General features: G+C 55.1%; 1 protein-coding gene across 2 annotated transcripts in view; it reads left to right on the top strand.

The window, feature by feature from the left end:
- Positions 1–14,761, top strand: part of LMX1A (LIM homeobox transcription factor 1 alpha) — a 44,132-nt gene extending 29,371 nt beyond the window's left edge. For both annotated transcript variants that reach the window (XM_076338189.1, XM_076338190.1), the window contains exons 3-8: positions 8,394–8,626; positions 13,484–13,653; positions 13,806–13,883; positions 13,994–14,063; positions 14,199–14,369; positions 14,601–14,761. In XM_076338189.1, the coding sequence (XP_076194304.1) occupies positions 8,394–8,626; positions 13,484–13,653; positions 13,806–13,883; positions 13,994–14,063; positions 14,199–14,369; positions 14,601–14,761 (883 nt within the window). The remainder of the gene's footprint in view (positions 1–8,393; positions 8,627–13,483; positions 13,654–13,805; positions 13,884–13,993; positions 14,064–14,198; positions 14,370–14,600) is intronic.
- The last annotated feature ends 656 nt before the right edge of the window (positions 14,762–15,417 follow it).

The following is a 15,417-nucleotide window of genomic DNA, read 5'->3' as shown; positions in this document are numbered from 1 at the left end:
GTGATGGCACATCCTCTTGCTCCTGGTGACTTTGCTTTTCCATCATTTGCCTCCCCATTAATCTCAGTACAAACAAAGGCTCCGAAAAGACAAGCTGAAAAGCTCCTGGGGGTACGTTTAAATCAGTCCTTTCTAATAATGTCTGTCGACCTCTCTGTGGAAGCACTGCTCCCCAAGGAAAGGACACGGAGCCGCGGCAGCGTGCTGAAATATGGTGGGGTGTAATTAATTCTGACCTCTGGCTCCCGCTCACTCACTCTCAATATTAAATTTGACTAGTGATATTGTGGTTTTTCAATTATCCTTGTTTTCTTAGGGGCACGGCGGGGAGGAGGGGGTCACTGCTCAAAATTTGGCTTGGTGGGAGATGCATCGGCTGGGATGCAGAACTGCCGTGCTGCGGCTAGATGGGATCGATCCTTGGTTCGTCTCCATTGGGATGGTGTTTGGGCTTGGATGCAGTGTTGTGTGTACCTCTCCCCCTGCTACCTGTGTCCCTCCCGCCTCCAAAGCCAGGTGCTCAATCGGTGCTGTGATGGGGCCAGCTCCCTGCCCGATGCTACACACTGCTATGGGGGGTTGGGGGGGCAAAAACAAGCAGCCTTTGGGGAAACGGGGAGGAAAATCAGCATTTTGGTCTTGTTCTTCTGGCCTTGCCCAGGAGGTTGCTTTCTGGCCGCTCCTGAAGTCAGTAGGGGATTTTTATCAGAATCCCTGGGGGCCTGGAGGGGACCCAGAACCATCAGCTCCTACAGTACCTTGTTGGTGAAAGTCTTATTAATATGTCCTTGATCAGAAATGGAGCAACTTAAAGCAGTCTTAGAAGCCGTGCACTTGCTTGATGTTTTATTTTGGTGTAGAGAAGGCTTGAGGGTTGCTAGTGTATTTTGGCAACGGCTGTTTGCTGGGAAGGCTTCATTTGTCTGTTTATTTAACCCTATCATTCTAGCAGTGCCCCTGCGTGTCCTGGTGTGGTCTCTGGAGGGTCTGGGGGGTGTTAAGTGACCACTTTTGGACCTTGTCCAGGAGGCAGGGATGAAAGTGCCCTTTCCTGGGAAGGTTCAGGTAGTTCATGAGTAGCAGAAGGAGGGTTAAACAGTCCAGTGGCAACCCCCTCCTCCTCTGCTGCCACCACTCTCCAGCACTCCCTCATCACTGGTGTCCTCTGCCATGGCACCAGGCACCGGGAGGGGACATGGAAGCTGCTTAGGTGCCAGTGAGGACCAGGGCAGGAGCTCATTTAGGGATGCTTCTGCAGGATACCCATGCATGGACCCCCCAATTCAACCCCTCCAAAGCCTCTGAGGTCCCTGGACGGGGCTGTCCCCTTCCTCCATACCCCAGCCATCCCTGATGGTGGCTCTGCCTTTGAAAGCAAGCTGTGTTTGTTGGCATCCACCTCTGTGATGGGCTCTCTGAGGTGGAGAGGTGTGCACGGCTGGGATGCGTGGCAGAGCGGGATGCCGGATGGGGTAGGACCACCGGGTTTGGACCCTGAAAAAGCTGGGTTAGGTGAAGAAAGGTGAAAAGCAGGACTCTCAGGCTTCATCTCCCTTCCTCACTTTCCCCAGCCTCTCGGAGAACAGAGCCACTGGCCAGCTGCTCAGGGGTGGATTTGCAAGAGGCCAAGGGTTGGCTTTTCGGACTCCCCATCCCCGGTTGCCAGCAGTGGCTCTGCTGGTCCCCAGGGAGAGCTCGCACCCTGGGGCTGCGGAGGCGAGCTCACATCAGCCCCCGGGATGAAATAAGCCCATTTCAGCCCTGTTGCCATGTCCCCTTGAAACGTTGGAAGACGCATTCAGGCAGCAGGAATGAAAAGAGCTTGAGCTGGGGGGGAGGGAGGAGAAGGGAAATTAAAAAAAAAAAAAAAAAAAGGAAAACGCCACTTGCTGCAAAGGGAGCGAATTCTCCAATAAACCCGAATCTGCTGAGAATACATTTTACAAACATGCAGCGAAGTTGGCCGCTTTTGTTTGGGCGTTTGTTAAGCATTAACTAAAGAATGCCATGGTCCAGCCTGCTCGGTGTGAAACCTAATTCTCCCCCTTTCTGGAGCCATGGCATGGAGTGCTCAATTTTTTTCTCTCTGTAGGACTGCAGCCTTCTGGTACTCCAGCCAAAAAACACTCATATTTTAGCAAGCTTAGCCCCGGCCCCGTTGCCAGGCAGTAAAGCGAACACTTGTCTGCCTCGGGGGGAGGGAGCCAGGAGACTGGGAAGGGTCAGGAGAACAGCCCAGGGGAAAATATCCCTCCTCCATCCCACCCGAGAGGTCTCCAAGGGCTTGGGGTGCGCAGGGAGGGAAGGCAAGGGTGGCTGTGGGTGCTTTCCTCCATCAGCCTGGGAGTCCACAGAGCCAGGGTGGGTTTGGAGGTCCCTGGGGCTTGCTGGTGCTGTGCTGTGCTCCGAATTGCTCCCCCCATCCCCAGGACATGCCAGCCTGCCCTCCGCAGCGCTGAGATGGAATCAGCCCTTTCCTAGTTGCTCCCATGGCCTTGGCATCCCTCTTGCCGGGGCCGAGGGTCCACGTGGTCCCCCCATCACTGTGGCCGGGGGATGCCCTCGCAGGCAGCACACGCGGGGGGTGTATCCATGGCCTTTCCTTCCCGGCAGCGGTCCATGCCCCACACAGGCTGGAGAGGGAGACAGGGTGACAGGAACCTGGCGGCAGCAGGAGAGTGACTCGTTCCCAAGCGATGGGTGCAGGGTTGACAGCGACTGGCATTTTTCCACTGCCAGCCTGTCGAGGACCTGGTGCTGCTGTCCCCCCTTCCGACGAGTGACAGTGAGTGAGAAGATGTCCTGGTGCCAAGACAACTCAATACGGTGTCCTTGCTTCCTGCGGAGCCCTGTGGCTCTCCGCCGGCGCCCGCCGCCAGCCGCCTCCTGCGCCTCTCGCGCCATGCATGGCCATCGGCTCGTCCCCATGCCAAGGTCACAGCTCTGGGGGGGTCACAGCTTTGCTATCCAGAGAGCCGTTGGTTGGGGATGGCTGTGAGCATGGCCGGGCTGGAGCTCCCTGCACCTCTGATGGGTCAGTCAGGGTCTGCTCAGTCTCCTCCTGGGCCATGGTGAGAGCAGGAGACGAGTTGGTCAGGTCTCTGCACCGAGGTGCTGGAAACCCCAGATGCATCTGCTGCGGGCAGCCCTGGCAGGGAGGTGAGCAGGGCAGCTGCCTGCACCACTTTGTAGAGACCAGTGCCAACGGTGCCCGCCCCAACCCTCAGCCAGGAGCCCACGGGGTCACTCAGGGGCTGCCCCTGCCCCTCTCATCACATCCCTGGGCCAGGCTGGTGCGGGCAGGGAGGAAAGCGTCCCTCTGCCCAGCAGAGCTGCCTTGCCTTACCCGCTGCCTGAACCAAGCCTCCGTGCGGCATTTGAGATTTGTCCGTCAGTATTTAATATCGGCATCCCCAACCCACTGACCCCCCCGGGTGGCTCCGAAGGGCTGTGTTTGTATGCGGCGCACGCAGACAGACAGCAGCCGGGAAGCGCCCGTCAATCACGGCTCCTTTCAGCCTGTCACCTCAAAATAAAGGGAGAAAGAGGGGGTGGCGACTCTGATGGGAAACCAGGGCTGCCCATGTCGCTCCCCCTCCATCGGTGTCCCGGGGACGGGATGTGCCGCCCCAGAGGTGGCTTCAGCCACGTGTCGAAATTTCTAGGTTTCAGTGATGCTGGGCAGATGGAAACCCCAAAGCAGACGTCTGGGATGGCTTTCTCAAGGAAGAGGAGTTGCACAGAGATTTGCGGTTGTGTCCTGGGGAAAGGGGGGATGTCTGTAACGCCGGCTAGCTCACTTGGGGGTCTTCCAGCAGAAATTTTGCGTTTTCGGAAATGGCAAATTATTTTGTTTCAGCGTTTTTCTCGAAACCCACCACCACCTTTCTGTTTCAAAACTGCAGATTGTCATTTCAAAAGGGACCTAAATTAAAAAAAAAAAGCAGATTAATCAATACAGGAAAAGGAAGGTTTTTAAGATCAGCAACAAAAAGTCGTGTGTTGTGATGAAAATTGCTTGCATCACCATATTTTTGTTCCAATTCTTCCTAACTTGAGTGGGTTTGTTTTTATTTACAAATATTCACTGTCAACGCTTTGTTGAAGCTTTTACTGAGCTGCCTGTGGCAGGCTGGGTTTCTGCCGAGCATTGCAGTGCTGAGCGGGTCACTCTGTCCCTGCACCTACCAGCTTCGTACATGGTTAAACAAACCCAAAGGTGGCCAGCCAGGCCTGATTTAGCCTTTGAATCCCATGCTATAAAGGAAAAAAAAAAAATCTACTAAGAACTAAAGCCTGCAGCATCCCTAGGATGGCAGAAATGAAGGCAGTCCCGTTGCAATTTAGGGGTGGCTAATTTGTTCTTGGTTTAAAACCTGTTGTCACAGGGCAGAGCCAGTCCTTCTTCTCCTCTTCTGTGCAGCCTCCTGTAGAGAAATGTAATCTCAAAGTCCCCTTTGCAGCTGCAGGGAGGCACAAAGAGGTAGAGAGGGCAGAAAAGATGGTATTTGCTCTGCAGCCTGCTGCTTGCAGCAGGAGGGAGCTGGGAGCAGAGCTGCAGATCCCTGAGATGGAGGAAAACATCTCTGGATCCAGGCTGGTGCGTCTTGCTCAGGCATAAATATTAAATTAATTGCTAGATCTGGGGCTGGAAGAAAATTTTCCTTCCGCCCCATCTCAAGGCTGACCAGGAGTGTTTCAGTGGGGCTATCCCTGCAGGGGTTATCCATGCTGGAGTTATCTTATGTGGGGCTACCCCTACGTGGGGTTTTTCCCAAGTGGGATCCATGCATGGGGTTATCCATGTGTGGGGTTATCTGTGCACACTCTTCCTCCCCAGTCCCCGTAGAGGACCAGGGTACTGTCCAGGGCTGGCCCAGGGCTGTAAGGACCTGGGACACCAGCAATGCCCTTTGCTCTCTCCGCATTAATACCTGTGGTAGGTTGCAGTTTTTATGCCCTTGACCTTTTAGTGCCTAAGATCTGGGTTTATTGTGGGGTTATAAGGAGCTCTTTACGGTTTCATGCTGTGGAGAAGGTTTTATGGGGATTTCTCTGCATCTCATGTTGCCCAGGGGTGGGGGAGTCCTGCACTGGGCAGTGAAAGACACCCCATCCCTCCGGCATCCCTCAGCGGGAGCTGTTGGGGACTCAGCAGTTTGAAAGTTAAGTCGTTTATTCAGCGACCTAAGTACGGCTTTAATGTCTAATATTAGGCAACCATTTACCTAAATGTAAATCTCACACCTTCCTGTTTTGCAATACGCTTTGGGCTTAGAAACATCCATCGCTCAGTTGGTGCTGCTGTGCCTAATTGGCAAAGGTTTATGGCTTTCTGATCAGCGTCCTGGAAATAGAGATTTTGGGCACATTCATTCGTGAAGATTAGATAGCAGTAACATAATAGCCTATCAAGTATTTTATTACTGAGAGCAGTTAGTAATCCCAACAGGTAGGGCTTAAACTTCATTTAAACAGGATGAGAATGCGTTACCAGATGAATACAAATCGCCTCCACTTTGACATAAAAGATACATAATTAAAGACAAAATGACTACAGAAATATAAAGTATTAACACAAGCCTGTGTTTCTCAGAGCTGGAACAAGAAAAAAATGACCCTTCAGAAGGGATGTTTTCAAGGGAATACACACCCCTCTCCTCACAGGGCAGTCAAAGGGACATTAAAAATATATATACCTTAAAGAAAGACAGTTGTATGTAAAACTGGGAAATTAAGGTTGAATGAACAAAAATAAATGTTACTAATGGCATTATTTGGAATTATAAACTCCTTAATCTCCACCTTTTATTTGATGATTTTCCACTTTCTGTAGCAACAGTAGTGTTTTATAAAAACTTTCTAACATCCCTTTCCTACTTCTTGGGGGACGCTACAATTTGCTGAGTGCACTGAGGATTTGGCTGGCACGGGGAGAGCCATGCACCCCATCCCCGTGCTCGCTGCTGCTGTTTTGGGGAGACCTGGGAGTGAGTGGGCATAGCCCACACACCGGCATGAAGCATCTGCCAGAGGACCCCAAGGCGGGAGGGAGCTGACGCCAATAAAATGGGGTACATTTGGGGGCCTCATTCCCAGCCCTTTGAGCCCTCGACACCCATCCCCAAAGGCTGGCAGGCACCGCTGGCGGGTGGCAGTGTGCCGTGGCACCCCGCCAGCTGTGCCCACATCTGGCAGGCAGCTGTTTGCCTCCGGAGCTCAGCGCTCACCAGACGCGGCACGGGACACCGGGAGGTGATGCTCTGCGGCCTCCCCTGCCCGTTGGGCGGGGAGGCAGGCGTTATCCTCTGCTCCTGCATGTATCTGCCCTCCTCACGCCAGCGGGATGTGCTGCCTTGCCCGGGCTGGCTGGCTCCACGCAGGCAAGCGCTGATCTCTGATGAGACAGGCACAGATGCGACCAGCTGCTGCTGACTCTCCCGGGCTCGCTGCCTGCGCAGTGGAGCCTGCCTGTTCCCCTCCGGCGGTTTGCACAGCTGACCGTCTTGTTTGTCGGCTATTGGGCAACTAAAGCGGTGAAATGAAAAGGTAAAATGAAGCCTGGCTGGGATTTCATGGGAGCAGAGGCTGCACATGGGCTGCAGCAAGATGCATGCCCCTTTGCTGCTGGGGAGCTTTTGTTCAGCAGCATCTCTGGTGTTATGGGTGCCTTCGCCTTGGGAGCTACCTCTGGGGCACAGAGACACGCGCGTGCCTTGCTCTGCCCCCCCATCTCCTTGTTTTATGGGCTATTGAGCTCATCACAAAAACTTTTTTAAATTATCCCCATTTTCTGATGGTTTTGCTGCGAGGGTTTTGCACACATCTGGTCCTCTCCTTGTTGGAATGGGGCTGACTCAGCACTTTCCATTTCCTATGTGGTTTTTTGTAACAGCCAAAAAAAGAGAAAGGATTGAAAGCCCGCTGGTGGCTGCAGGGCTGCCCTTCCCCTCTCCAGCCAGCCGTCCCCAGCCCTGCAGCCCCCTGGCCCTGCAGGTCTCCCCCGGGGATGACACATGGGATGGGGACTACGGAGGTGGGAGCTATCTGGGGCCAGTGGAAGGCTGGATGCAGCGCTCCCCATGCAGGTCCCTGGGGCATCCCCGGGCTGGGACATGGGTGATGCTCGGAGATAACCTCTGCAGGATGTGTGCTGACTTCTGACTTCTCTTTCTGGGCCAAAGTCATCAAGACAAGGGAATAATCATGTCCAGTTCCCACAGATATTTAGGACGAGGCTGGGTAAACAGTGATTTTTTTTCTTTCTGGGGCCCAAGCCAAAAACACAGATATCTGGGGGTGGCGAAGAGGTTCTGGTTTGGTACCTTCAAACATCTCTACTGGGGGAAACATCCCATTCACTTAAAACATCCAGCCCAGGGTTTAGCTCCAGATGCCTCCAAGTCCTCTCAAGCCAACACTGATGCTGCCACCTCCGGTCTGCTCGCCTCAGTTTCCCCGACTGGAAATTATTGATCATGCTACTGAGCTTCTCAGTAAGGACATTTAAAGTCAGAGAAAGAAAAGCTCTGTTTCAACCTAAAGTGTTATTGCTGTTGTTATTATTATTGGCTTTTAAGTATAAAGCCGATGTGTTGAAACCTGGGAACTGTACAATTAGGGATGCCTCAAACACTGTCACATCAATGTCAAGGAACAAGCTGAGCTTTTTCATTTCCTTTTGACAAATCAAGTCTTCAGTCTGTCACTGGCCTTAACCCAAAACTTGCTGCCATGGAGATTTTTATGACATATTAGACATTCCTGATGTGTTTGCAAGCAGGAACGGGGCTGTTCCAGTGACCCAGGCCAGAGGGATGGGGTGGTTTATGGGTGACCGACAGCACAGATGCTTTCTGCAGGTGCTTGTTGAGAGGCACGGATGAGCTTGCTGGCCCCATTGCCATCTCCAGCATCTTCTTACATCTAGGCATGAGCTGAAGGCAGGTGGACATGTAGGGTTGGCTTGATAAAACCCATGTAGATGTGGTGTGTCCCATGTCTTGTGGTGGTGGTAGCTGGACTGTTGGGTTTGACGCCTGTTTGCTTTTCATCTGGAGCATCTGGACATTGGGGTTTTCATCCTTTGACTGCATTCATAGTAAGCAGCTGGTAACAGGTCAACCAAAAATGCTAAAGTTGACCCAAAGGCAGCATCCCCCGTTGGCACAGGGCAAGCTTGCAGCGCATGCCGTGTCACTGCAGGGTGCCAGCACCGTTGTGGCCAGCCCCTCAAAGCAATAAAAGCACTAATGGAGTGACACAGTGATCCTGTGCAGATGCCTGTCTCCCCACCACGGGTGCCCCATCCCTTGTCCCAACGCGACGCCACCCGCCGGGTGCAGCCGCAGTGCTGCCGGGCATCCCAGCGGGATCTCCTCTTGCTCCCCCAGGCTCTTCGCGGTGAAGTGCGCTGGGTGCCTGGAGGCCATCGCGCCCAGCGAGCTGGTGATGCGCGCCCAGAAGAGTGTCTACCACCTGCACTGCTTCTGCTGCTGTGTCTGTGAGCGGCGCCTGCAGAAGGGTGACGAGTTTGTGCTGAAGGAGGGGCAGCTCCTCTGTAAGGGCGACTACGAGAAGGAGCGGGAGCTGCTGAGCTTGGTGAGCCCGGCTCTGTCGGATTCTGGTAAGGGGCCGCCCGCGCCCGGCGTCTCCCTGGCTGTTCCTGCTTCGAGGTCCCTGCGAGTGTGGTGGGGTCTGGAGGCGAGGTTTAGGCTTGCTGCCTTAAACCTCTGCCCCATGGTCTGAAGGGAAAAGCTCTATAAGCACAGTTGCATGCTCCAGCCAGAGTCTCTCCCACCCCAGTGGCAAGGGCATGAGCAGGGACCTTGGCAGCGGAGGGGATGCAGGGCTGGAGGATGCTCTGGGGACCATCCCATCTCATTAGGCTCATTTCTGTAAGAGTTTGTGCTCCTGGCCTGTGCAGGGCACCAGCAGCCCATCCCGAGGGGCGTACAGCATCCCCGGGTGTGGGGAGAGAGCCATGCTGGCTGAAGGTGACATCTCCCACCTCCTTGCCCAGGGAAACAGAGGAGCTGCCCCTGGTATAAATACACTGTAAATGAGAGTTTTCTTCCTAAAAAAAAAAATCACGGTCCCAAGCATCCCACTGACTTCCCTGGGCTAAACCTTCTGTGTCCCTCCCCTGTGCCTCATTGTCCCCACCTGGGACTCTGGAAAGGCTGAGTGCAAGAAGTGAGCTGCTGCTTCTGTAGCCAACTTTTTTAATACTGATGGGAAACTGAGGCACAGAGCTAAAACATGAGCTGGCGGCAGGGAACCTGCAAATGTGTCCCCAGCGGCTTCCCAGGCAGTCGATGGCTGGAGCCAGACTGCAGACCCAGCATGGTGTCGCCAAGGGGGCTGCAGGAGAGGTGGCACCGCGGCTGGAGGTGAGCAGGGGGCTGGCATCCTGCTCCAGCCAGGGTGTCACTGCCGGGTTAGGTTGCCCAGAGCATCAGATCAGCATTAAAATATGTATCTACAGTCAATGCAAATCAAATCTGAATGTTTCCCAGGAAGACAAATTTAGTAAGAAAGCCCAGCAACGGGGGCCCGGGGGGTGGAACTGATCTGCTAGCAGAAATCCTCATGTTAACGTCGTCCTCACAGAGCCCCACTCCTCGCGAGGCTGCACAGTCCCATGCTGTGCGCCTGGGTTGCTTGGCTCCTCTTAAAAACAGTCATCGGGGGAAAATCTGCTTTGTGGAGGGAAGGATTTACCTTTGAAATGCAGTGCTCTGGAAGGGGCTGCCAGCAAGCTGGGGGGAGCCTGTCTTTTCCCAGCTGGAGGAAAGCACTGGATTTAAAAAAAAAAATAGAAATCAGCATTACGAGCCTGTTTAGGAGGGGGTTGTTAAGGTGTGAAGCGGGGCAGGTCACGGACACGGCAAAGCCTGGTGCTCACCGCCAGGCGCAGGCGATGCTGCACCTGGGAGAATGTGCGTGGGGGGACAGGGATGGTTTCGGTGGGGATGGAGCAAAAATTGCCCAAAGCCAGTGTTTCTCTTTAATATTGTGCTCCTCTGCAACGAGAGCCCAGCTGCTTTGCAGCACTGCCTGCGGCTGGTTCTGTCCGAGCTCTGCAACCCTGCTCGCTTGAAAGAAAAAATCCTCCCCCCAAATAATGGTGATGATATTTAAAAAAATAGAGTGAGGCCATGGGAGGAGGTGGCTGAAGGGAGCCGGCAAGTGGTGGTCCAACGCCAGAGGAGCTGGAGAGGCAGGAAAGCAGCAGGATCCGGCACGCTGGCGCTGGATCTTGCCTTAGCCCTGGGAAAGTCCTCAATTGATTGAAGTATTATTATTTTTTCCTTCTGGGATGTGCAAACTCTTTCAGTTAAAATAGGAACCAATGAGGAGACGTCATGCAGGAAAATAAGTGAATTGGTCACAATGGTTTGGGTTTATTCCTAGTGGGGAAAAAGGGCAGTTTGGGAAAGGTTGGGGAGCTTTTCTTCCCCAGCGACTCATCGGCCCGTGGTCCAGCCCCGCTGCCAGGGGCTCCAGCCAAACCAAGAGCTTCAACTAGTGAAAACCTCCAGGGGAAATACTTATTGCAGTGGAAACTCCAGCTGAAACCCGAGGGATACGAAGGGCCAGTGTGGAGGTCAAAAGGGCATGGCAACCCCTTGGCTGGTTGGAAACCCAACCCGAAGCCCCCGGTATCCCCTGGCAGCCCCTGGCCTGGGGGATCCTGGCCCCTTCCGTCTCCCCACAGACCCCACAGCTTAGCCCCACCACCGTCCCTGCCTGGTTTTGGTGGCCACCAACAGTTTGTCTTGGAATGTTGCGTGGCTCTGGTGGCACAGTGGGGGCCAGCCCAGGTGCACATCCCACGTGGATGCTCAGCATGGCATGGCTTTGCCCCCTCCTGCTGCATCCCCCGTGGGGATCCCACCGCCACACTGGGTGCCCCACACCGGTCCTGGATGCCCTTCACCAGCAGCTTGCGATGTGCTTGTCCAGCCTCTCCTCTGTCCCCCCTCACTGCTTTGAAGCCCCCTGCCCTCCCTCCTCCCGGCCGCCGCGCACCAAAGGCCACTTTATGAGAAAGTGCAGATAAAAAGCGAGCCATATGTTGTCTGTAATCTCCCAAACCCTCGCTTCAATTACTGCTTCCCCCGAGCCTCCGCTGCCCAGCCTAAGTAAACAAGCCCCTCTGAAAGAGGACCCCACTTTCCAATTAAAAGCGTCCTAACGTTTCTCCTCTCCCTAAATCCTCCTGAGCGAGGAATGTCCTGGCCCCAGCGGCAGGATGCGGGCTCGGCGGGTCGGAGTGAGGGCATGCTGCACAATATCCATCGCCCCGGCCCCTTCCCAGGTGACGTCAGGGGCAGCCCCAGACACTCATTAATTTCTCCCCCCTCCTTGGTGGGGAAAGGCTTGAAAGGGAGAGTTAATTAAAAGTAATACCCCGCCAAATCCGGCTTCACTTTTCCTTCTTTCCCTTTGACACTGGGAGGGATTTGGGGAGCAGGTGTTGCAGGGGGAGGGCTCAGGGGGGCTGCTCCGAGCGGGTTTTCCCCCTTGGCATGGATTTTGAGCATCATTTGCTTGATAGAGTCTATGAGCCTCTGGCTCCCCCATGCTGGGCTCTGCCCCTCCTGGACTGGAGGGGATTGGGGCGCTCACCTTGTGTTAGGGTGCAAAGAGGTTCAGGCACTGAAATGTCTCCAACGGTTGACATCCCTCCCCCCAATATTTGTAAAAAATCTCTACCCTTCCATCAAAATTAAACTCCTTGGGGTTTCAGGAAAGCAGGCAGCTCGGCGGAGCAGAGACCCTGCTTGTGCTGGCACTAAGAAGGAGGCAGCGGTGGCTGCCGCTCAGCCCCATTAGCCATCAGAGACTCCACACCCTGGGGGTCCCCAGCGCTGCAGCTCTCAGACCTTCTGCATTACTATGTCTCTCGCACTGGGACATGCAAGAAAACAGCAGTTTGTCTTTCCTGTTGCCATCACTGCTGTTGGCAAGCCATGGATGTGCTGTGGGTGAGTGGCAGCAGCAAGGTGCTGGCTCCTGGGGGCCAGCACCGAGCTCTGGGCTGTTTCGGGGACCACCAGCGTGGACATCTCTCCATGTCCCAGCCGTCCCAGCCCTTGCCACAGGGAAGGTCTCCATATCAGCTGGTGAGCCCGGGAGAGAGACCAGCAGCACGGAGGGAAGGGGTAACTGGTACCCAAGAGCATCCTTGCTCCTCCACAGGAAACATTGCCTCCCCTCGCCCCGGAGATCTGCTCCCATCTTTCCCCATCTCCCAACTGGGCTGCCGTCGGATTTACGCTTTTCTGCTCTGCATGATCCAAGATTAGCTCTTGCCATGGGGTATGACCTGACCTGCTTTAGCCATGAATTAGTCTGGGCCAGGCTCACAACCCCCTGGTGCATCCCCATCTCGCAGAGACACAGCAGCCCCAGGATGGGACTCGGGCCAAGCACAGCCTCGCAACCTGCATCTGCATCAAACCAGCACCTCAGCTCCATTATCGATTCCCAAACGGATGGTGGAGGAGCTTTCTGGAAAAGGCTGTAAGTGATTTACCGCTCATGAGAGGGAAGGACTCGTGCTGTCAAACCTGCATTACAGCCCTCCCACGCAAGCAAGGTCATTGACATGGTGGCGATGCGGTAAATGAGGAGGGCTGGTAAGAGGCAGGGCAGTGCTGCCAGCTTTCCTGGAGCAGCTCCTGCCCAAAGGCCCCGTGGTCCCGAGCGGCAGAGAGCAGCAGGGAGTTACACACCAGCGCCTGTGAACACAACGGAGCAGCACACTGCAGCAAGTACCTGAGGGGTGAAGCTTGAAGCAGCCTGGGCTTCTGTCCAGGGAGATTTAAAACTCCATGGAAGGGGGGAAATATAGGTGAAAAGGTGCCCCTTATATTTGTGATTAAAACTCTGTGCTCTAAATGGAGTTGACCTCCATGGCAGGGCACATCAGGAGGGGTTTGTGAGGTCTAGGCTAATGCATTGCCTTCTCTGAGCATCTCTGCTCACCCTGTGCCCTGACCTCCCCCAGCCTGGGCTGTCCGAGCAGAGGGACCAGATGCCCCAGGGGCACAGCGGTCCTTGATGGCTGCTGTGCCCTCGCGTGAATGCAACCTGTGTGTCTCTGTCCAGATGTGTCCCCAGCTGTGGCCTGGCAGGTAATCCCTGTGGAGCAAGCAGGGATTTGGGTCCGATGGAGGGAAAATCAGGTGTCCCAGGGTTTCACATTGCAGCTGCTCAGACTGTTGGGGAAAAGAAGAACCAAAAAGCACATCTGATGGCTGAGTGACCCCAAACTATGAGCCACAGCAACTCTCCCCCTCTCTGAGCTGCCATGGGGCAGCCAGCCCCAAACCTCAGCCCCTCACACACATTCACAAGAAGATCCCCACCAATAGCAGCTTGTTTTAAGTCCCCCAGATTATTTTGGACATGCTAGAAAACGATGTGCGCTGCCCATTGTCTGTAAAGGACCTGCTTTTTTTTCCCCCCTTAGGCAAAAGTGACGATGAGGACAGCATCTGCAAACTGGGCCAAGCCTCGGGGAAGGGTGCCGAGGATGGGAAGGATCACAAACGGCCCAAGAGACCCCGGACGATCCTGACCACACAGCAGCGGAGGGCATTCAAGGCATCGTTTGAGGTCTCCTCCAAGCCCTGCAGGAAGGTATGGGGAGAACGGCCCAAGCTCAGCCACCTCCAGCCCCCTGGGATGTCCTGGATGCTGGGCAAGGACTTGCCCCGGCTGCTCTGTCCCCTCCTGAAGTCCCCCCAAAAAGCTGAGGGGGCTGAGATGCCGCTGTCATTCCTCTCTCCAAGGTGCGGGAGACGCTGGCGGCTGAGACGGGGCTGAGCGTCCGCGTGGTGCAGGTCTGGTTCCAGAACCAGCGAGCAAAGGTGAGTACGAGGGGTAGCCCCCCGCCAGCGGCTGGTGCCAGGGCTCCCCTCCCTCCTCGCTCCGACCGGGTGATGATTTCACCCCTTTTTTTTCCCTTCTTCTCGGCTAGATGAAGAAGCTTGCCAGGAGGCAGCAGCAGCAGCAGCAAGATCAGCAAAACACACAGCGCCTGAGCTCAGGTACCCACCTCGCATGCAGCTCTCCCTGTGCTCAGGGTCTCCCTATTTCCCAGCCCTCTCCGGGCTTCCCAAGGGAGCTGGGCCTCCCAGAAAGCAGCAGCCCGACTGCACCAATGGCTCGCTCTTATCTTCCAGCCCAGACGAATGGCAGCGGCAGTGCGGGACTGGAGGGGATGCTGAACCCCTACACTACTCTGCCCCCGCCCCAGCAGCTGATGGGCATGGAGCAAAGCGTTTATGGCTCTGACCCCTTCCGGCAAGGGCTCACCCCGCCGCAGATGCCCGGAGACCACATGCACCCCTATGGTAAGGCTCCAGAGTTTGCCTCTTGCCTTCTCTCCTTCGAAGAGATGCTGGGTCACAGCAGGGGGCTGTGTGGTGGAGGCATGCGTGGGGGATGCAGCGATTTCTGGGAAGACAGCGGTCCCCTCACCCCTAAATCCTTACGCTGCAAAAGCTGGGGACATCGGGCACTGTCAAGGTGCCAGAGGAGAAAGCAGGCTCTGAAGTCCTTCTGCTCCTTCCCTGCTTCCCAAGGTGCCGAGCCCCTCTTCCACGACTTGGATAGCGATGATACCTCACTGAGCAACCTGGGCGACTGCTTCCTCGCCACAGCGGACGCGGGGCCACTCCAGGCACGAGTGGGGAACCCCATCGACCACCTCTACTCCATGCAGAACTCGTACTTCACCTCCTGAGTGCGGTGTGGTCCCCGGCACGGGGCAGCCACTGCGCTGCCCCAGGAGGGGCTGCAGAGCCCCTGGGGTTGGGAGGGAGGGGGAAGCGACACAGCTGGGATGCTGTCAAACAATATGTTGTAGCTTGGGATTCCCAAGGAGCGAGTTAAGTTATGGGTTGCATAGTTTCATGTTTCTCTTAGGAGCCTAGGATTAGGGACAGGAGTGGTTTTTGCAGCTGGCTGGTAGGTTTTCAAATTTCAAATGGGGAACCAAATTTCTCATTTCAGCAGGGGGAAAGGCAGGGGGAGGGGGAAACCCTTCCAGCAGGAGCATCCCGGTGCCATATCCCCTCTGCACCACCTTCGGTCCAAGCAGTGGAAAGAGCAAACTGCTGATCTTCACTGGGGGAGCCCACAGCACCAGCTGGGCTTTGAAATTTGAAAAGTTGACAACGCTTTGGGGAAACACAGGGAAAATTTTGCTGCGGGGTTTTCCCTCTGTTCCCTCAACCAGCTTGAGCGCTCACTGTTTAAACACAGGGACTTTTAAAATAGGTGTTCCCATGTGAATATAGAAAGCTAGAAACCCCTAACATCGTCCCCATCCCTGAGGACGGGACTGTGTGTGTGTGTGTGTGTGGGCACACACGTGTGTGTGTGCAGGGCTGTGTGGCT

Source organism: Aptenodytes patagonicus, chromosome 5 (assembly GCF_965638725.1).
Source record: "Aptenodytes patagonicus chromosome 5, bAptPat1.pri.cur, whole genome shotgun sequence".
Lineage (NCBI taxonomy): Eukaryota > Metazoa > Chordata > Aves > Sphenisciformes > Spheniscidae > Aptenodytes > Aptenodytes patagonicus.
Note: the sequence above shows the minus strand (reverse complement) of the source record. Positions and strands in the feature narration are given on the sequence as shown.